General features: G+C 42.9%; 2 protein-coding genes across 2 annotated transcripts; one reads left to right on the top strand and one right to left on the bottom strand.

Moving 5' to 3' along the window:
- Positions 1 to 558: 558 nt before the first annotated feature.
- Positions 559 to 6,140, bottom strand: ifngr1l (interferon gamma receptor 1-like). Its single transcript, XM_057046959.1, has 7 exons — positions 5,912 to 6,140; positions 3,915 to 4,032; positions 3,613 to 3,794; positions 3,337 to 3,518; positions 2,972 to 3,137; positions 2,750 to 2,868; positions 559 to 2,457 (listed from the first exon to the last, which is right to left on the bottom strand). Exons 1-7 carry the CDS (start codon positions 5,976 to 5,978, stop codon positions 2,122 to 2,124), a joined length of 1,170 nt encoding a protein of 389 aa, XP_056902939.1. The 5' UTR covers positions 5,979 to 6,140; the 3' UTR covers positions 559 to 2,121.
- Positions 6,141 to 18,279: 12,139 nt separating this feature from the next.
- Positions 18,280 to 20,050, top strand: olig3 (oligodendrocyte transcription factor 3). The gene has a single exon (XM_057048274.1). It carries the CDS (start codon positions 18,613 to 18,615, stop codon positions 19,468 to 19,470), a length of 858 nt encoding a protein of 285 aa, XP_056904254.1. The 5' UTR covers positions 18,280 to 18,612; the 3' UTR covers positions 19,471 to 20,050.
- The last annotated feature ends 1,944 nt before the right edge of the window (positions 20,051 to 21,994 follow it).

Genomic DNA, 21,994 nt, shown 5'->3' on the forward strand with positions numbered 1-21,994 from the left:
ATCAAAGCAGAGCTGAGACTTTAGTGTTAATTGTGTAATTAACCAACAAACACAACGTCGTCCTAATTCAACTTTATGTTTTCAGACTGAATATTATTGCAATATACAGCTGAACTCGAGAAAAATGAGTTAAGCAGGTGAGAGGAAGCAGTTTGTTAAATATTAAAAATTTCAACCACCTAGAAAAGTGCAGATAAACATTGAGATGGAGCATCATCATCATCATCATCAGTTAATGAGCAGCTCAGTTATTAAGTCTTACTGGAAAGTGAGAAGGTCCTCCAGCAATGAGGAAGGAAACATCTCTCTTACACACACACACACACACACACACACACACAAGCACACAGAGGTGGCTTCTCTCATCATGTTCCTGAGGAAGGAACCAGCACAGCAGCAGCATAAATGTCATGAAACATAAATGCCTTTGTTCCTGAAAGTCAGAATCAGTTTTTGTGCAGGTGAGAAGCTGAACCGGACTAACTTCACTTCTTTGAAAGGTCGAATTGAAACGTGGTGACATTTAAAGTTCTTGAAACAGAAACACGACATCCTGGAGTAAAGCCACATTTTATGCTTTATTTTTTAAAAAACAAGCTCGCTGGAGAAGGCACATATACAGGAGGTCGCTAATAATAAAAAAAACACAAATCTGAAAATTAACAGAATCTGAAGGAGTCAATCAAACATTTCACGTAAAGTTCCATGCTTCTCTGAGCATGGAACTGATGGACAGATACAGGTTTACAGCGATCATAACATCTCCTCCAGTTATAAGTCATCTTTTTGTTGACCCTTGAAATAAAAAACAACTTCAGACAGAAACAGAGTGGACAGTAAAAATGTGGCACTGTGGACTAAGGTGCATTAAAGCGATTCATTTCAGTAGAAACTACGGTACAGAGTGCATTTGAAGACAACATGTTTCTTCAACCACCCCCAACCCATTCATCTACTCATCTGTTTATTCTCTCTCTCTTTCTGCCTCAATCTTCCCATTTCACCTCATTCAGACCCTATGGCTGACGGAGGGATGAAAAATGAATTCAGTCATTAGAAAGCAGGGATTATTTGGCTTCTATATCAGCAACAGCGACACTGGTTACAGATTAATGCGTTGTTTCTAATGCAGGACGGCAGCAGCTGAGGATCATGCTTCAACCTTTAGAAAAACTATTTTTGCAAAGCTCTTCGCAGTTCAGAGGTCAAATAACCCGTTTTAGCTCTCTCTGAGAGGAGATGGGGCCAGCAAACGCATCATCACAGGAGTTTTGATTCAAGAGCATCTAAACGAGTATCAGTAGTTAGAATGAGTACATGAGGTCATGCTGCAGGCCTCTTCAGGGACTCTTAGACCTGCGTAACCAGACAAACTCACAAATGTGACATTTGCTGTCATCTTGAGATGGGGATGGAATCCAAAACGTTTTGGTCAGAACCTTCCCCCATTCTGATTCGATGAGTGCAAACAAGCTTTAAAAGGGTAAAGAGCATCAACGGGAGGGATGCTTCTGAAGCTGAAGATGTGCTCATTTTATATACTGTTTCCAACACTGTTAATACTTTTCTGACAGCAAGAGGAGGCTCATCCAGGGCCTGAGCATTGGGGTTGAGAAACGACTATTTTATTTACTGTATTTTCACGACTATAAGGCGCACCTAAAACACTGAGACTTTCTCAAAAAACGACGGTGCGCCTTATAATATGGTGCGCCTTGTGTGCGGACTGAGTTCCAAAATCTGCTGGTGGGTGCACTACGGTAAACGCTCAGCCAATCGATTAGCGGCACACCTACGCGTAAGGATCCCCTAAAATGGCGCAGGTCAAGCGAGACGCGTATGAGGCTTACTTTAAACTGCAGGCCATCGAATATGCAGCTGAAAATGGCAATCGAGCAATCTTAGTGTTTGTTTCAGCATGCGCCTAATAATACGGTGTGCCTTATGTATGTTTTAAATACAGAAATAGCACCCATAACTGAGACTGCGCCTTTTGATACAGTGCGCCTTATGGTCGTGAAAATACGGTAAATGATATCCGTTAGATTTGTTTACTATCCATACACCCAATCCAATCGCAAAATTGACCCTGTTTAGTATTGCTTTTATTAAATTCCGCTCTCAGTGTCTGTAGCCCTCGGCCGGTTCACCTGGCGCCAGCTCCACCTTCACAGTTGGACGCCGTTCATAAGTAGATTCACCGAAGGCAGCTGCCTCCAACTCGCTGCCCTGCATGTAACTGGGTCCTCCAGCGTTTTCAACTGCTGCTGCTTCGCTCTCAGCTAACATCCCCAGGGGAAGTCGGAGATCAGGCTCAGTGGAGGAACTGACAGATGTCTCTTGTGCTTCAGTTTCATCACATATTAGTAAATCTGGTGACTTGGGGTCCACTTCAGGCACTATGACAGGATCTTTGAACAGTTTCAGAGTCCAAAGAGTCTTTTGATTCGGAAATATCTGTGAAACACAAATAGTTTTAGAACAGTGTCAAACCTGTAAAAGCCTTTTTCAGCAGCCTCAATGATCGATATTCACTTTCAACTGTCATCTGATCTAAATACATGTGGAGAGAAGCATTAATTTATTTTGTCTGGGTTCGTTTTTTATTGTGGTAATAAAAACATAGGTTTGACAGAGACTCGATGGAAGGCAGAGAAATGGCGCCCTCTGGTGGCCGCGACGCTCTAGTGTCGTGTCAATGGGGACGTTAAGTAGTGCAGGTAAAGGAAGCAAAAATAAAAACGCGTACCATAGATCTCGGTGAAAAGGACGAAGGTCTTGTCATTTTCTTGTACAGCATAAAGGCGATGAAAGCAACAGCAATCACACACACGAAGATGACCACGGCAACGACAATATAGATGTCCTCTAAAACAAACAGAAAACTTTAATGGTAATTGCAACGAGAAGTCCGAAAATGTGTTCAGTTTTTACCAAAATACATCATGGAAAAAGGAAAAAAGTACTCCACTGTTTTTCTCATGTGTCTTTGTCGTTGTGCAGAACTCCTGCGATCCTCGAACAAACATCGCGCGCATCTCACCCTCGACCTGCAGGCAGTGTCGGTCCAGCCCAGGATCCACCGGCAGCTTCCCTTTACACACGTTGGTGTCACACTCAAACTGCTCCTCCAGGTTCTACGAAGAACAAGAGCTGATTTAGACACAACTGAGAGGACCCTGATCAGACCAAAGCAACAGCCAACAGCTTGGTGGTGCCCTGCGTTCTACCAGCAATTACAGATGATCTCATGTCCCTCTTCAGTGACAGCTTTTTAATCTTAAATCATGTCATCGACCCCACAAAAGTGCCCTGAGTGCCCGAGAGTGCACGAACCTGATTGACCTTCACGCCGTATGAGAATTCAGGTATGGGTATCTTTTGTTCATTACTTTTCTTCTTCCTGAACATTAAGTGCCGTAAGCTGGGGCCGTACAGCAACCACGGATGCTTGAAGTCGAACAGGATGTTGCTGTCCGGGTCCACGTTGACATTAACCGTAGGGAAGTCCAGAAAGCCTGGTGAGGGAGAGATTGGTCGTCACACAACAGCCGCTGGAACACTTCGGCCACACAACACTGCTGCCGACGGTTGTCACCAACAAATCCTCACATTTCTGTTGCACCAGGGACTCTCTGGAGTAGCTGAATGTGATTCCATTATCAGGAGCAGGTTCGGACTCATTTTGTCCAACAACTGCCATCACACTCAGCATGTTATCGTCAGACGGATCAATGTTGAGGGAAATGTTAGCCTGAAGGGCCGGTGGATCTACCCACATGTCTTCCTTTGGGCTGCAACAGAGGTTTGTCAATTTCAGCTGTAATAACCACTTTATTACAAATGTGGAATGTTCACAGCTACAAGCAGGTTAAAAGCTGCAGCCATATTCTGTAAGCAGTGCGGGTAAAGACCTTTCCAGACTGCGGATCTCCACCCTGAACCTGAGGCCTGGCACCAGCTCGTCGTAGCTCCATTGCAGGAGGTTTTTCAAGTTGTGACAGAAGAAGGTCACATTGGTCGGAGGCTCCACTGAGAACATGAAAAAGAAAATAGAGATATTTTCACATCGTACCACAATATTGTAACCATGACGACAAAATATGCTGGAAAAATATTGGAAAATTTAGTTTTAGACATTTGATGAACATTCAACACAAATCTACGTGAAAATTAGGATAAACACAGAGAACAAAAGATTCAAGATTTCTAAAAAAACAAACAAATTTTTACAGAACTATTATATCATGGTAAACCAAATATCACGATATCAAAGATGATAGTGCGCACGCCCGTAAATTGGTTCTGAACCAAGCAGTAAAACTCAGCCTCATATTTCAGATGAGGCTGCTTCCACAACGAAGTAATACATAACTGGCAGACCAGTTGTGCAGGCCGGTTTATTTTGGCCACAAAACGCCGTTGAAGCCTTCAGCTAACTGGAAAACAAATTTGCAGCTCGTGTCAACACGAGCCAGCATTCACTAGGAGACAGTTGACTGAGACCTCCTCCTCTGAAGATGTCTGTGTGGACCTCCTTTCTTCTCTACATGGAAAGAGTTAAAAATATGACAATTAGTGACTCTTTTTGTTTACACTTAAGTGGATGAAACAGTTAAAACAACTGTCTGATGTTAATAGTTCTGTTACATGCTTGTAATGTTTATAAAGGCCCTTAATGAGAGGAATACTGGAGGCTTTAAGACATAACAACAAACTTGATGTTATTAGCACTAATATTAGTAGTAGTTAGTGTTGCCATGTGTACGATAATTCTTCCTGTTAAAATGTCTCAGCTCAAATCAGGCCCATCAAAGCCTAAATGATGGTTTGTTTCCCTTCGAGAACCAACATTGGCAATAACCTCCACTCTGGAAACCACAGAAGAAGAAACTGACACGCAAGCGAGAAAACAATCTCTGCGCTTAAAAGTGATAACCACAAGAGCAGACCTGTCACCACATGGTCTCTACATGCATGCATCAGGAAGAACCAGCGGTTATTCTCAGCAGAAATCCACGCTGACGCGGTCACAGGAGCCGCAACAGCGACACTACAGTGTTTTCAGACTGTTTCCTGGAAATTCCCGGCCTCTGCAGTGAATCAGCACACTTTGTGTTCTCCACTTTAACCTTTCACAAGCTGTGACCACATTGAGAACCTGTGAAAACCACAGGTTCTCATCTGTGATTTACAAATCTAATCTCAGGAAGGCTCCTGTGAGAAGGACGTGTTCTCCAACAGGTACACGTTCATGCATGGTGCAAGTCCTGATCCCTGCTCTCGGAGCTCCTCCACACGACGCAACATGATGACAAACACGGGTTGGTCACTGCAGTTTGCAGAAAGGAGAACTGAGTCTCGCACGTCTTGAGCAAATCAGAAAATTACAAAGAGGAAATAAGGGTTGTCAAAGTCACATGTGACCAGAATGTAATCATTAATAAACTAAACTAAACTAAAAGCTTGTAGGGCTTTGGTGCTGACTTTATTAATAATAGCAACCACATATATTCTGATAATATAACAATCTATACTCGGTTCTTCGGCACAATGTTAACATGAAACGTCTTTGCAGCGTCATTTTGGAGGGTTGTGGGGCCTTCACAATGTCACCTTTAAGATCCTGATATTGTCCTTAAAATGTACCGGTAATATTAACTCTGGGAAGAGTTTTGTATTACGGACTATCGGGACTGCTTTTAGCTAACAGGATGCGATCCAGGCCAACTCTCTACATGACCATTCTGAACTAGTCTAGCAACCAATATAGTACACGGATTCTGAACTATGGAGCTCTTTATCCGATGTATTCCAGACGTGTGAACAATTCTGACGCCGTGAGAACAAACTGACATTCAGAATTTAGCAAACATGTTAGCTCCCGTTAGCATGCGCAATGCTAACTTACCATGGGTGTACGTCGGAAGGAACCATAAGAAAAGCAAGAATGCATTATACAAAATTGTCGGGCGCATTCTCAGGTGGTCAGCTATTACACGAGCTTAGTCCAGAAGCGTTGTTTCACGAACCAGGTCCAGTTTAGTGAACTATTAAATCCAAAACAGAAACGACAACAGGAGACCGAAACGGCAGACTACAGACCCCTCTAATGGACACGCCAACTAGTCCTGTCGCGTTCACTGAAACCGTAAATTTAAACAACGATAGCTACTTACACTAATTATCTACCTTATCTTGGAAAATTTAATAGCTTGAATTGGACTATCGTGATACATATATGATAAAGCTAAAGACTATAGAGCGGGTGAAGACGCATTGCAATATTCGGGGTGTTTTGTTTGGGTTTGTTTTTGTGATATTTGGAATTTTACAGTTTTCTCACAGTATCTCAATGCATCACTAGTTTCATTTAAGGACAAAATTCCCTGAAGTGCCAGAAACGTCGTTATTTACGGTAATGAAGACAGAGTTACATACTGTAAGTCTCAGGAGTCAAAGCTAATGATGAGAACATGAGAATCTGTCATTGTTTTTTTCAGGGTGACACACAAATGCGGTGTGAATATTGTCCACATCTGGAAGAATCCAGTTTTTAAGGAACAGGCACTGTTGTTTGTCAGGTCCCTGCAGTTATGTATATCCAAAGAAAATTGAAAATGAGACAAACAGGGTGAAACAAAATCCACCCACACCAAGTATTTTGGTTTGTAACCAACATGTTACACGTTTAAAGGTACGAGACATAACCCTAACCTTGTAGTTTTGTTTAAGAAATGCATAATCATGAGACATCGAAGGACTGCGATTTTTGCTCTATTTTCTTCTGACTGAACTCGTAGATGAGGATTTTTCACACATGAGATAAAATGCCCTAATGTTGACTATCGCTCAGTATTAGTAATCATGCTGAACTCCAGAAGTTCAGATCTATTATTTCTTAGATTTTTTGTGTTATTTATTTTGTACGTTTATTTGTTAATTTTACACATTTGTTTTCCAGCATTCCTACTTAATTTCACTGTTCCTTCATATTGTCACTTTTTTCAGAATCAAACATTCAACATATAAAAGGGCATTTGCAGAAAGAACTTTTTGTGGTTGTTCAGGAAATCAATAAGATCATTTGACCGTTTGCTTTTGACGAAATTTACAGAAGGTCAGATGAAGAATTGAGTCCCCAAGACACACAGATTCCTTTTTTCATACCAACAACTCGGGAAATCTACAAGGTCAGCGGTTCATAAATCATATCCACCAACACGGATGTGGGAGCCAAATATTATATCTTAAATTAACACAGGAAGCGCACCGGATACAGACCTATCAGGCAGTGCGTTCATGTCACTGTGAACTGAAAATACTTTTTAGAATGGCCACATGTGTAGAAAGAGCTAAGATTTACAAGATTTACTTGTTTGGGTTCTTTGAGGCATTCTCGCGTTTGCCAACGGTGAGAAAAGACTGTAATCATTAATTCTGCTGTAGAACCTAAATAACCCACTCTCTCGGAACCAAATTTCAAACTGATTAGTTTCATATCGTTCTTAATGCCAAATTTGATATGGTGAAACTCTTTGGACCGATAATAACTAATAATTCTGATATATGAGCTAAAACGCTTGTTTCGCTTGTGAGCGACAGTTTACAGATATATCCACTAGATGGCAGCAGAGACGAGAGTGAGAGACAATTGTGAAACAAACTTTATCAGGATATTTTAAACAACAAATACCTACCGCGCCGAAAAAACACAAAGAATTATTTGTCTTTCACATTGGTAAAAAAAAAAAAAGTCATATGTTCGTAAATAACGGAGGAGCTTAGATAAAGAATTGTGGCACATATATTCTCAAAGGAAAATACTTCATCACAGTTTCCCTTCCTATAGCACTATATAGGGAAGGAAAAAACAAACAAACAAGAAATCTATGTTCACTTCAACTTATTGTTTTTATTGTCAGATCCAATCAATCATCACTTGAATGAAATTACAGTGAACATACAAAGAAATACAGGTTTTGTTTTGTTTCAAAAAGGCTATACAGAAAAGAGCAAATTAATTGTAGTCTGTTTTAGAAATTACTGAGTGTACATAATCTAAAGGAGATTAAGTTTGGATTCCACGTCCCAGGAAAACCTACAGAATAACATGGGAACAGTCTGGGGTCTCTGGAGAGAAGCTGTTCCTCAGGCTGGTCCTGCTGCAGGGACAAAGAGTACATACAACTAGATTACCTAAGAAAAAAAACTCAGCAAATTTAATCTTTATGACAAATCATTTATTTAAATGAAAAAAAATAGATGTGATCCATATGATTGCCTTTGTGATAAACAAAGTGACACATTTTAAAGAACCATTTTCTTTGATGAAGTTGGGCTGTTTAAGATTTAAGAAGTAAATAAATCAAACTCGGATTTCAAACGGCAACATTTGACTTTGTGATTATAATATTTTTTTATTTACCAGGTAATATTCTCCAGTTTAAGTTAGATATTCCTCAGTGGTCTGACAAACTAATGTTTGCACTCAGTGTGCATGTGTTGGTTGTCAAACATCTTGCACCCAGCTGACTATTTGCGTGCGCACCGTGCCGTGATTGCAGGCCAATCCAGGCCGTGATTGCAGGCCAATCCAGGCCACGTTGACCCCACACCTGAGAGGTCAGCCACGCCCCCAGCGGAGGAGTACTGGTGTGAGCGATGACCTCCGCTCTGGCCCAACTGGAGAAAAAGCGCAGCCAGTAAAAACAAATTAATTAAGTTGTGGCGACGGACGGATGAGAGGGGAAAAAGGCCGAGACTAAATTGGATTGATATTAGGAGGCCTCCCTCCGCACCGCCCGCACCCCCGACACCCCTCCAAATGCGCCTTTAAGCAACACTGCCGCCGTCTCCTCAGCAGCAGTTCAGCACTAAAACATTTTTACAATCAGACATTATTGTTGCGGGAGACGCGAGCATGTTCATTTTTTAAAAGGGCAAATCAGCCATAATTCAGTTTATAAACTGCTGCGCGCAGGGGAGAAATGCCGGGATGAATATTCATTAGAGTCGGCCACAACTGCCTCCATCAGTGATTCATTGGGCATATGTAAATATCACTCACTTTAATTGCCCCTAAACTGACTCAACAGAATGTTGTCATTAGCAAATTATTACTTATTTTGGGTGCTGATGGGCCGCGATGACGCGTCCGGCTCCAGCTATGATTACAATTACACTCTTTTTATTCACGGGAAGGCTGCTAGATAATGGATCTGCTGTCCCGCACGCTCGCGCGCACGCACACTGAACTCAACGCTGCACTCGTTTATATATATTTTAACGCCTTAAAAATTCCAAGAATCGACCCTTTATCATTTTTTAAACATATTCAGACATTTATTTAAATCCATTTGAAACAAAACAAAAATGCATAAATGTGGGAATACAGGCGGTGATTTAAAAAAAAAAATATTGACGTCAAATAAAATCCAACATTCTCATCAAGGTGTGAAAAAGATTAAATCATCATGATTCAGTTATTTCGAATGAAGTTAAAAATATTCTCACTCAACCTCCTTCACATAATTAGTTGACTCAAATTTAACGACAAATTACTTTCGGCACGAATGGTGAGTAAACAATTTGTTTAACTTTAAATGATGTCGTTTTAGTTTAATCAGACATCGCACATGAAGAAGAAATCCATGAACAGGTTTATTGTCTGATTTGCTATTGGTTGATTTATTATTCATTGATTTAATTTTGGTACAGTTTACAGACTTTTGTGAGTTTATTTCATAGCAGTAGTTTGAAACAGAGCTGCAAGATAGAGGTAGAGAGAGCAGGACAGGGACAAATAATTGTGTGTGTGTGTGTGTGTGTGTGTGTGTGTGTGTGTGTGTGTGTGTGTGTGTGTGTGTGTGTGTGTGTGTGTGAGGAGCTAATAAAGTTCTGTGATGGATGATGTTCTTTCTCCCAGAGGGACCAGCACCATGTAAATTGGCCCACATGATGCATTATGGATAAGGCAGTTGAGATTATAGCTTGTTAATGTGTCCCTCCCTCTTCCATCCCTCTCTTCATACATCTCTCCCTCTGGCTCTCTCGCTTGCTCCCTCTGCTCTGGCTCAGGCAGTGACATGGTCACCTCATTGTCGGGGCATGTGGGTCTTTTAGATGCAGATGGAGGAGAGATGTGCTGCAGCGTGTGTGTGTGTGTGTGTGTGTGTGAGAGAGAGAGCGAGAGAGAGAGGGTGTGTGTTTAGGGGTTAGATTACTTACATTTTGTGGACAGAAACGTGTTCTCTTCCCCTCATTTATGGACAAAATCCTATTCGCCATAAGGTAAACTGGTAAATTATCATGTTGGGACTTGGTTTGTGGTTACAGTTAATGTGGTCTGTGGGGGATAAATCTGTGTGTGTGTGTGTGTGTGTGTGTGTGTGTGTGTGTGTGTGTGTGAGAGAGAGAGAGAGAGAGAGAGAGAGAGAGAGAGAGAGAGAAACAGAGACAATCTATGGACAGGGAGCAGAGATGTGGACATATGTCCCATCTCCCTAGTGAGACCCCCCCCCCACCCCCACCCCCACCCCTTCCCTTGGACTCACCCATATTCCCCAGCCCCATCCCTCAGTCCATCTGTTGAAACCAGGGGTGAAAGAAAGGAAGAGAGGCCTGGTTAAATTCATATTTCACACGTTTGTTTTTAACCTTACTGACACCAGTTTGAGCAGAAGCTTGAGGACGTGACACTAACCCAGAGGTCACGGACCCAGATTACAGCCTGATTTATTCCATAAGTTTCTCTTGAAAATGCCTTTAACACAAGAACCGGCTGCACGTGATGCACATTACTCATCTGTTCTCATCTTAACTGTCTTCGGGGTTATTTCCCTGTATTCGGATGCTCCAAATACTTGATCGTTTCTGCTCCAAACTTTAGTTTTGTGAATATTCAGCGCCTGTGATGGATTTAACCTTTTCAGCACCAGACAGGAGTTGTGATTCAGATGGGACTCTTTGAAGAGGATTATAATAGGGTTATAAATGGTTGTAAGCTTAGCCAGCTCTGCTGTGTGTGTGAACGGGACTCTGTCCCGCGTGTGTGTGGGCGGCTGCCTCCACCCTTTACAACGGGTCACCTCTCCCCCATAAAAAGTTTTCACGGCTATGAAGTGGATTAGGAGAGAGGGGAGAGGAGATTACTGGCCCAGCTGGGAGAAAGATGGAAAAAGAGCATTAGCATTTACACCCCAGCGTTGCTCTGTGGTGTGTAGCCGACCCTCCTCCAGACCTCCGTTACCGCCAGGACATATGGACCAACAAGCGAATGCGCGCATCTCTTCAAGAGTCTTCAGAAGTGGCCTTTTTAGAAACAAAGTGGAGAGGAGAGGAGAGGAGAGGAGAGGAGAGGAGAGGAGAGGAGGGAGAGGAGAGGAGAGGAGAGGAGAGTGCTGGGTTAGAGACAATGTTGTAATGGTCAGGATACTGTCACACACTCAGATGTGTGAGGTGACACAACAGTAAAGATTTATTCCACACAACAGCTGTTTCTTACTCATGTTTAGTCTCTTTATCACATTTCATGCTGTTTTGGTCCATATGGGTTTTTTTTGTGTTTGTTTCTTTGTGTGTGAAAGGTGCCCATAAACCAACTTATTTCTTCTAATTTTCTCCAGAGTTGTTCTGAATCTACAGTGGGCTGGACGTTGTCCCCTGTCCTCACAGCAGCCATGGGTGATGGCTGCATCCTTCAGACGTGACAGACTGTCCTGGAGAATAAAGACCAGCAAACAATCAGGAATGAATCCAGCTGAAAAATGGAGACGACTGTTTATACTTTCAGACAGGATCTCAATAAAGTGGGATTATATTTCACGTGGGGACGAGGTCTTAATCTGTCCTGTCTTGTTCAGTAAAGTGAGGACATTAATTATCATAACTCCAGCCTGGTTGGACCAAGAGGATTCAGTCAAACAAATTATGAAATATCAATCAAATGGAATCAAAATATTGCTTAGGCCCCCATCAGGCTGTATATTACCTAATATTGATTTTAAAATTAAATATAGCAAAAAGGGAAAAGTAACTGTCCCTGTTACTCAGTTATCGGTCCATGACAAAAAATCTCAGATGATTTTCTAATGTGAGAAGTCTTTAAAACTGGGCCAAAGTGATTTTGAGATAATGGATCCTTTGAGAACAATCTTCTAAACTTGGGTAAGTTGTCGTATTCTAGTGTTTTCTGTCCCTCAAAACGCTGTAACAGTGATAAAAAAGCCACCTGCCGACTGTAGCTGTCCTCCTTTATTGCACCGTCTCTGTAAATGAGACTTGCAAACACGTTTCAGCATCTCCTAAATGGATCTGAATGTAAACTGAGGAAACAGTCGCTAACTTGTTGAGATTGATTCACTCCTGAAGCTCACATGAGAAAATGTAGTCGCTAATGTTGTCCTCCCAGGCGGAGGGATGCTTGTCATTCTTAAACGCCTTTGCATTAAACCAACAGTTACCATTTTCTGCCTTTGCTCATAAAATGTTGTTATAGTTAAAAATCTTCATTTAGACTGTTGGACGGTCTACCTTCCACATTACAGGCTTTTGAATGGAGCCTGACAGTGCTTAAAGACGTAAAGTAAAACAAACATTAAACAAGACAAACTTTTTCATTTACAATTACAGCATGAATTATCATCTTAATTATTACCTCCCCCCCCCCTCTCTCTCTCTCACACACACACACACACACTAGGCACCAGTTGGTCTTAAAGAGGTAAATTCCACTGCAGCATTTTCTCAAGATCGTAAAGCGTCTGTCATTAAAGTGATGTTTTTCCGATCCGTCTGCTCCCCCTGACAGTCCCAGATAATGCTGGTTGTAAGTTGATTTGGATAAATTTGCACACCATATGCTGCCGTGTCACACACCAAAATCCAGGCGGGATGTGGCGCCGCATTCGCTAATAGCAGCATCATTGCAGATTGTTTATTTAATGCGCCTGTTAATGTTATTTATTGGAGTCTGCCTGCTATCTGGTTCCTCCGTGCATGCTAAGAAGACAGACATAAGATATGCAAATGATAATGTCGGCTCAACTTCACAGCAGTAAAGCAGAACATTTGCATTTGATGTAGCACATAATAAACTGGTTATTAGCATTTTAAATGCGTCAAGCCCACGTGAAAAATGTGGCCTTTTACTGATGTGTTTTTTTCTTATTGCAGCATTAAGTCAAAACAGACATACATATGCCACACGTGCCTTCAGACATGCAGAAAAAAGTGGGCTTAAACAGACGTGTAATTATAAAAGTGCAGCGCACATGAGCAGGGCGATGTCACAGGAAGACTCCAAGGACAGATGATGTGTTTGATAAAGATTCCCTCTCTCCTCCTTTCATAAACCTTCCCTTGGAACATTAAAGATGCAGACTATTCACTTACTGAACAATTTATCCTTTCAGCTTCAGGATAGAGGGTGGAGGACTGATAGGATCGACCTCGGGATCAGGGGATGTGATTTAGACAAAGACTCCACGCTCTCCATGGTGTTGGGAGCGTTTAAAAACAAAACCATTTATGACCTGATCAGACCGACAGACAGAAGCAGGAAGACAAAACAGCAACAGAACTGAGTGAATGTCTTTTTCATGGCTGGTTAATGATGTGATAATCTGTCTGACAGTCACCTCGAGGCCTCCAACACTCCTCCAGTGGATTGTTTGTGTTCTCCTTTCAGTGTCACACACACATCCGTTGGGGCTGCTGGGTTTGTGAACATGTGTGGTTATAACCGTGCACAAAAGAGGGTCTCCTTAAAATAGGGCAGATGCACACATGCGAGGCTCCCAATCTGAATGTTTCTCTACAAGTCCACATGTCTACATGTCCACATGTCCCCTCGCCCATCACAGCATCTCTCTCCTTCACTCATTCTTCCTCTAAAACGCACAAACATTCTTGCTTTCATTCTCCACTTGCTGAGACCCTCGCTTCATTTTCTGGTCATGTGAACCCATTAAGAGGGGTCGAAGCAGACACAAAGTGACATAGGGAGCAGAGTGTGGGTGAGTGTGTATGTGTTTGTCTGTCTGTGTGTGTTTGTGTGTTTGTGTTTGGGTGGGGGCTTTGGGGTGAAAGAAAGTGATGGGAGGTTTGTGATTGTCTTTAAATGAAAAGGACAGTTAAAAAGAGAACCTGTGGATGGAGGCTGTTTGTGCGTTAGTGCATGTGAGTGTGTGCATGTGTGTGTGTGTGTGTGTGTGTGTGTGTGTGTCTTTTTTGGGAAGGAGGGAAACAAAACATTCAAATTTTTCTGAAAACTAGATAATTTCTACCATAATCTAATCTGATCTGATCTGATCTGATCTGATCTGATCTAATATGATCTAATCTGATCTAGTCTAATCTAATATAATCCTGAGTACTGACACAATCTTAAAATCTTTGGTTTTCTTTCATGTTTTAAGAATCTATTTGTTTGTGTCGGGGTCACAGCTCCATGTGCTACTGAGGTTGGAGTGCAGCGCAATAGACCGCTCTGCTCTCAGAATGCTGGTCTACTTGTGGTTCCCAGAGTCTCTAGGACTAGAATGGGGGGCCGAGCATTTAGCTACCAGGCCCCCCTGCTATGGAACCAGCTCCCTGTCCAGGTACGGGAGGCTGACTCCATCTCTACTTTTAAGATCAAACTTAAAACCTACCTCTTTGAAAAAGCTTATTGTTACTAATTCTGTAGTTCCAGTTACTATCATAGATAGACAAATCCTTCTCCCTCTCCTTCTCCTTCTCCCTCTCCTCTCTCCTCTCCTCTCCTCTCCTCTCCTCTCCTCTCCTCTCCTCTCCTCTCCTCTCCTCTCCTCTCCTCTCCTCTCCTCTCCTCTCCTCTCCTCTCTCTCTACCCAGCCGGCCATCAGCAGGAGGGTCTCCCTACATGAGCCTGGTCCTGCTCAAGGTTTCTTCCTGTTAAAGGGGAGTTTTTCCTTGCCACTGTTGCTTGTCTAGGGTTAGGCCCTGGGATTCTGGAAAGCGCCTTGAAACAATTTTGATTGTATAAGACGCTATATAAATAAAGATTGACTTGATTTGATTTGAGTGACCAAGACTTTCCAAAATGTTCCAGGTGATGATTTCCTGATATTAGTATGTGTAACATCTCCACCAGGCTCCCTGTGCATCCCGAGGACAGACTTGTCTGCATCTTCTGTCTGCTCCATAGACCTCCATCAGCCTCCTTCTGGACCTTTCATACTTGTAATTGACGTTATGGATTGTGTGACCTTCAGAAATGTTTATTTTGAATGAAGGGTGTCAGATCTGATGTTGAATCTGCCCTTTTGAGCTCTTGATGCCAATAAACCTGGACCCTGTGATTTTAAACGAGTAAAAGAGACAACGATGGTGCAAACATCTCCACCAGGTGTGCAGAATTCACAGCAGCAAACTCTGCATTTGATAAAACTCATTATCAACATCTTTGATATGTCACATTTGTATCAGAGTCAGTTCAGAGAGAGAAATCAGAGCATGAAAGTGTTTCTTCATTACTGAAATGTTAATTTAACTTGTTTTTGCCTAATTAAAGCTCAAATCTTCTGAGAACAAAACAGCCCCACAAATATTAATTAGAACCTCCATATTCATGCTGGCGGCGATGGTTGTCAGGTCTGTAATTAGCAAGCTTTTAATTGTTTGATCATCTGCTTAATTAAAGGCTCGCTATTATTTCAAGGTTTGTTTACGTCCCACCAAACAGAAATCGTTCTGATATTTGCTTCAGTGCAGAATTTATCTAAAGAAAACTGAGTTTGTAAAAAAGTCTTTTGAAAGTTGCAGTAACATTTTTGGATCTTTGAACTTTTTAAAAGTTGAACTTGGAGCTGATTGTATTGGATCAGGGTATTTTCATTGCCAGTGTTTTCAGATTAAATACGACCTTGATGCTTGGAGCCGTGACCTTGACCTTGGGCCTTGTATTGTCTCTTGTGTGTCTTTCAGCTGAGATGTTCAAGTGACACATTTTGTGTCGCAGCTTCTGTCAGCTTGTCTCCACATACTGCTGGAGCGACGCCTCCATTGACTGTTTACTGCCCCCGAGCTTGTTAGAGAGGGGCTGCTGATCTGGCCCACCCAGGGTGGACAAACAGACGAGAACATGGACCATTCTGGACACACAGAGGGGAGCGTAGACCATTCTGGACATGCAGATGGGAGTGTGGACCATTCTGGACACGCAGACGGGAGCGTGGACCATTCTGGACACGCAGACGGGAGCGTGGACCATTCTGGACACGCAGACGGGAGTGTGGACCATTCTGGACACACAGATGGGAGCGTGGACTCATCTCTGTAGATGCAGTGATTTCATTTTTCCAAAAATCTCTGTTGAATTCACCGTTTGTATCAAATGTACGTGATGGAAAACTAAAAGAGAAGAATGAGTGGAAGGAAAAGAAGAGAAGGGGGAGGAGGAGAGGTAGAAAACTAAAATTATATACAAATGGAGGAAATGAAAGAAACGGAGGAGCTTACGCGGTGAAAAGAGCACACTAGGGGGAACCTGCTGCGACAGCAGTGTGGAGAAGGATGAATGCGCAGCTCCAGGAAGACCACAGTCCTGGTGGGGTGGAGCTGGGGGGGCTCAAACATGTTCAGAAACATTCGACATCCAGATAGAAAAAGCAAACGGTGCAGATAGAAAAGCAAGTGCTCCTGCAGTCATTTATACCTGACACACACCCCCATGCTCACACACCTTCACTGAACAGGCCTCTGTCCCCTCATTCTCTCCCTCCACACTGGCCGGATTACCAAGACCTTCTCTGGGTTGTGCGAGGCTGCCCTGCACACAAAGAAACACTTGGGGACAGGATTAGTAGGCTTACAGCGGATTCACATATGTCCAGTTCAAGCAATTGGTATTCAAAGCTTTACACTTTCAAATGCCACCAAGAGAGAGCAAAGCCAACCAGAGCTTTTCTTTGCTCTGGCTGCACCTTCATGAGGGGGGGGCTCTTTTGGTAAGCCAACAATGAGACCATGAATACACATTTATACTCTTCTAGCTGGGAGATCTCACTGGAGAAGGATAGAAGAGCCCAGAGAAGAGTCGGAGACAGACTTCTATAAAAGAATCTGGGTTTGAAGTGCTGTGTGTGTGTGTGTGTGTGTGTGTGTGTGTGTGTGTGTGTGTGTGTGTGTGTGTGTGTGGATGGATGGATGGATGGATGGATGGATGGATGGATGGATGGATGGATGGATGGATGGATGGATGGATGGATGGATGGATGGTCGGTCGGTCAGAAGAGCATCTTCAGCTAACTCCACTTATTCTTGCTGGTCCATTCCTCCACTCCACCTCCACAAAACAGGCTCTTCAGACTGTGGAGAGTTCTCAACAGCTGCAGACAATAATGACTCCATTTAAAGAGTCCTGCTAATATTCTCATTTAACAACAGCCTTTAGGATCTACTTCATTCACTTCATAAATCCACCTGTTTAAATGTGTCCATGAACTTTGACAATGACTTTGAACTATGCTTTTCCTCTTCAAAATATCACATTTCTCACACTTTTACTATTCATGTACAAGAAATTCAATTTTAAATCAGTCAACATTTCAGGGTATAAAATCTTTATATTTCAGTAAATTTAATCAAATTATGTGTTAACCATTTTTACAGATTAAATTAAATAAACAACAACAATAAATTCATTATATCATCAATCAAAATGAAAATGTTGGTTATGCAGCACAAAACCAGCTGTGGATGTTTCTGCTGCTGTCCACATGCTGCCATGTGGCCCCAGAGCGCCGAGTGTAGGAGCGGACTCCGCTGGGACCTCCATCCCAGCGGAGGCCGTGCACCCTGCTGCCGGCAGGAGAAGCGTTGAATGGGGGGCGACTTCTCTCTTCATTCCTTCTCATTCCCTCAGGCAACTGCTCGGAATTTGGTTTGAAATGTGACTCCGCGTTAATAAACACCTCTGCAAAGTGTGAGAAATTCTTTCTGAATTTGTAACAAAACATTTCAGTGTTGCTAACAACTAAATTTATATATACACATTTATATATAGATAGGATCAGATTAGATCAGATAAAATAAGATTAGATTTGATGGGATGGAGGAGAACGAAAACAGTAAACAAAACAAGATGTGTTCAACATTGAGGTGTGATGTGTTTTCAGTTGAGAAGTTTGTCCAGTGAGAAGCAACTATTTGATGAAGCATATTAAAAAAGGAGAGGAGAGGAGAGGAGAGGAGAGGAGAGGAGAGGCGCGCTGAGTCCCCAGCTGAGCTCTGACAATGGTGAATGGTTGCGCATCGTGGTCACTGGGACCGTCCAAGCACACCGCCCCCTTTGTAACGTTCACGTCATCCTCCTAACTAGGCAAAATGAATAGGAAGGCTTCTTTTGTCCACCCGCTGGTATAAATACCCGCAATCAGTGTCCTCCTCACCGCAGAGACAGAGAGAAAGTCAAGCAAAGAGAGACAAAGTGGCGGTCGTGAGTGCAGCTTTGTGAGTGCTGTAGGCGACATCAGGGGACCAGAGGGAGAGAGAGTCAAGAGTAAGAGAGGGGGAGAGAGTGCGTGTGCGTGTGAGAGAGAGGGAAGCCAGCGACCTCCTACCCATCAACTTTGGAAGCGGACCCATAAAATGAATTCAGACTCCAGCCCGAGCAGTCGAGCATCCTCCCCGGACATGGACGACATGTTTCTCCGAGACCACCATCACAGTCACCACCACCACCACCACCACCACAGCGGCTCCTCCGTGTCTTCGTCCACGCACGGCGGAGAGCAGCAGCGGCAAAAGCTGGGCGGCGGAGACAAGTCCGCTCAGGTGTTGAGCAGCATGGACAGCAACAGCAACAAGTTTAAGATGAAGAAACAGGTCACCGAGGAGGAAATGTACCAGCTCCGGCTCAAGATTAACGGCCGCGAGCGGAAGCGGATGCATGACCTCAACCTGGCCATGGACGGCCTGCGCGAGGTGATGCCCTACGCGCACGGGCCCTCAGTGCGGAAGTTGTCCAAGATCGCTACGCTGCTTCTCGCCAGGAACTACATCCTGATGCTGAACAGCTCCTTGGACGAAATGAAGCGGCTGGTGGGAGAAATTTACGGGGGGCAACACTCCGCGTTCCATTGCGGCACCGTCACGCACGCCGCCGGTGCGCACACCGGGGGCCCCGCCGCCGCAGCCGCCGCCGCCGCAGCCGCCGCTGCAGCAGCGCATCAGGTGCACCCTCTGCTCGGCAGCACGCTGTCTTCCTCCACGTCCTCCACCCTGACGAGCACGCTGCCGGGGCTCACTTCGATTCGAGCTCCACACTCCCTGATGAAGGGCTCCCCTCCAGCTGCGCCCCCAGCGCTTCAGCTAGGTTCCGGCTTCCAGCACTGGGCCGGTCTGCCGTGTCCCTGCACCATCTGCCAGGTGCCGCCGCCGCCACACCTCCCCGTCACCTCCACCGGCCTCACAAGACTCACAGTGGAGAGTAAGGAGATGAAATGATGACCGACAGACACAGACTAAAATCTAATGATTACTGTAAATAGAGAGATCAGGGAAAAGTGGTGGACTCAACCTCCTGCTGCATGTTGTTGTTCTGTCTGTCTAATCGTTGGCGTGTGAGAAAAAAGTCTTATTTTCCTCCTTGTAACAAGGACTCAAAATCTACCGAAAAAACGTGAAAAGTCCCGCAGCCAGTTTTAATCTCAAACCTAAATGTGAAAGAAAAAGAAAAGCTGCCCGAACATTTTAATTTAATTTTCCGCATTTTTACTTCATGTATCTTTCATTTTGTGAAGTCAAAGAATGCTCTCTGTGCCTTGTACCAAGGATTTTAAAAAATAACCCCGTTTGTGTTTGGCTGAAATGATTCTGCGAAAGTTTAAAAATCGTCTCTTGGTGTCCGTGTGCGCTCTGAACTCAATCTTTATTTGGGTTTTTGCATGACGGTATAACAGCATGATTGTCTTCAGAATTTTTGGCGGTCAGAGACTCCGTGTCTTTATTTTTGTACATTATGATGAAATATTTATTATCGCCCAGCATCCCTGGAAGAAATTTCAATAAAATCAAAAAATTCTGATCGCATCTTCTTTATTTTTCTCTTATTCCTATCTATTTATTCCCGATTTTTTTACATTAAATTTATTGTATTTTACCAAAAACTAAAAACATTAAAGACATAGTTTAAATTACAACATATCTTTACATTGAAGGCTCAATAAAAACATAACGTGGACAACGTTCAAGTAGTGAAATGTCTACATTAAGTTGTATATTAATTATAACATTACTCACCACGTATTTGTCGAAATTTGGATAAACAAAATTTATATAAATATTTTAATTGTACGCTGTACAAACAGTACAGGTACAATTTATATGCAAAAGCAATTTATAATTCAAAATGATGATAAAATTAAGCATTTTAAATGAATAAATTAAAATTACCTGATGCTATTACTGATATTCTGGACTCTATTTACAGTTAGAACATGTATAGTATTCATTAAATGTGCAAGAAACGTTTAAAATAAAAATTTAAATGGTTTTTGTCCCACTGAAAAAAATACAGATAATTTCTCCCAGCCACACGCACTTTTTTGATCATCAGTTGCAAACTCTTCATGGGATTCAGTTTGTCAGAGGTGCATTTTTAGTCGTGGCGCCTTCAGGCCTGCTGTCCTCCCTTGACAGCGCACATGGTCAGGCAGCATTTCACCCATTTAACACATCCAGCCTCGTAACACATGTTGAGAAGCAGAAAACGAGGATGAAATGAGGGACGGGGCTGCAGCCTAATGGAGTCCAGCTGAATTGTTCAGTGCAGCAGTGATCCGCCTCGGGGAGCGCAGAGCGGTTTGTCCTGCGGGTCCCTCGGGTGTTGCTGCGTCTCATCTCTGCAGCGACAGAATGCGTGTTTGTGCGGATTACAAGTTAATTGTTCATGGGGGACCGTGAGGAGAAAATCACATCACAGGAAGCGTCGGGATTACAGACGGCTAAATACAGAAGATTATACATTCAGACTCCCTCCTCGCAACGCGCCGCATGCAAATGAGTCTGGGTTTCAAAAAGAAAGAGTAGAAGAAAAGTAGAAGAAACTCTTTTGTAACTATTTGCTCGGGAGAAAACACAAGTTCTGTGACAAAGTTGAGAGAGAGAGTGTGAACGAGTTCATTTGTCTTTTTTTGTCTTTGCGAATGAGTGAAGGCGTCTCTGCCTCTCAGGCTGCCAGATGGGATGTAAATACTGCAGCAGCGATGGCCTTTAACCGCAACACCGACGAGGATGTTGTCAAGGGAAGCCGGAGCTTTGCGAGTTAATAGTCATGAGTTGAGTCCTTACTTTAGGTTTATTATGCTCTGGTTTCAAAGGAAATGGAGCCCTGAATGGACCCAGAAACACTTCTTAATTCTGGCTAATTAGGAGTAGAGTAAAGGAGAAACAACTGCTGCTGCTCAGTCTTACATTCATGCAGAAAAAGAAAACGACTAAATAATACACAAAGCAAGCGCACACATGTAAACCAGCGCATATTAATGAGGCCGACTTCTGCGTTTTACTCTTAATCTGCAGGTCTGAGCAATGATCTGCACAATTCTGAGAACTGCTGAGAAAGGTTGAGGATAAATTCAGTTCAAACTTAACGAAGGAATCAAAAATGTCTCTGAAAAGACTGAATTGTTTCATTTATCAAAACTGGGAATCGTCACTGAGCATCATGAAGGAACTTTAACACGAATAAAAAGACTAAAATAATCCTGATGTTTAATTATTTTACATCATTAATGTTTTTCATACCCATTAATGTTTAATTATTTTATTATCCAATTTTAAACCAAAACATTTCAGTTACACTATGAGAGCACTAAAAATGCAATTTTTCATCCAACCTCCAACACAGGTGAGGCAGAAAAAGACACAGGTGGAAAACAGGGAAGTCAGGATGGAGGCAAACTGAAGGAGGAAAAATTCCACTGAAACATAAAAAAAACCCACAGAGACCTTTCAAAATAAAAGAGGA

This window comes from Takifugu flavidus, chromosome 11 (genome assembly GCF_003711565.1).
Source record: "Takifugu flavidus isolate HTHZ2018 chromosome 11, ASM371156v2, whole genome shotgun sequence".
Lineage (NCBI taxonomy): Eukaryota > Metazoa > Chordata > Actinopteri > Tetraodontiformes > Tetraodontidae > Takifugu > Takifugu flavidus.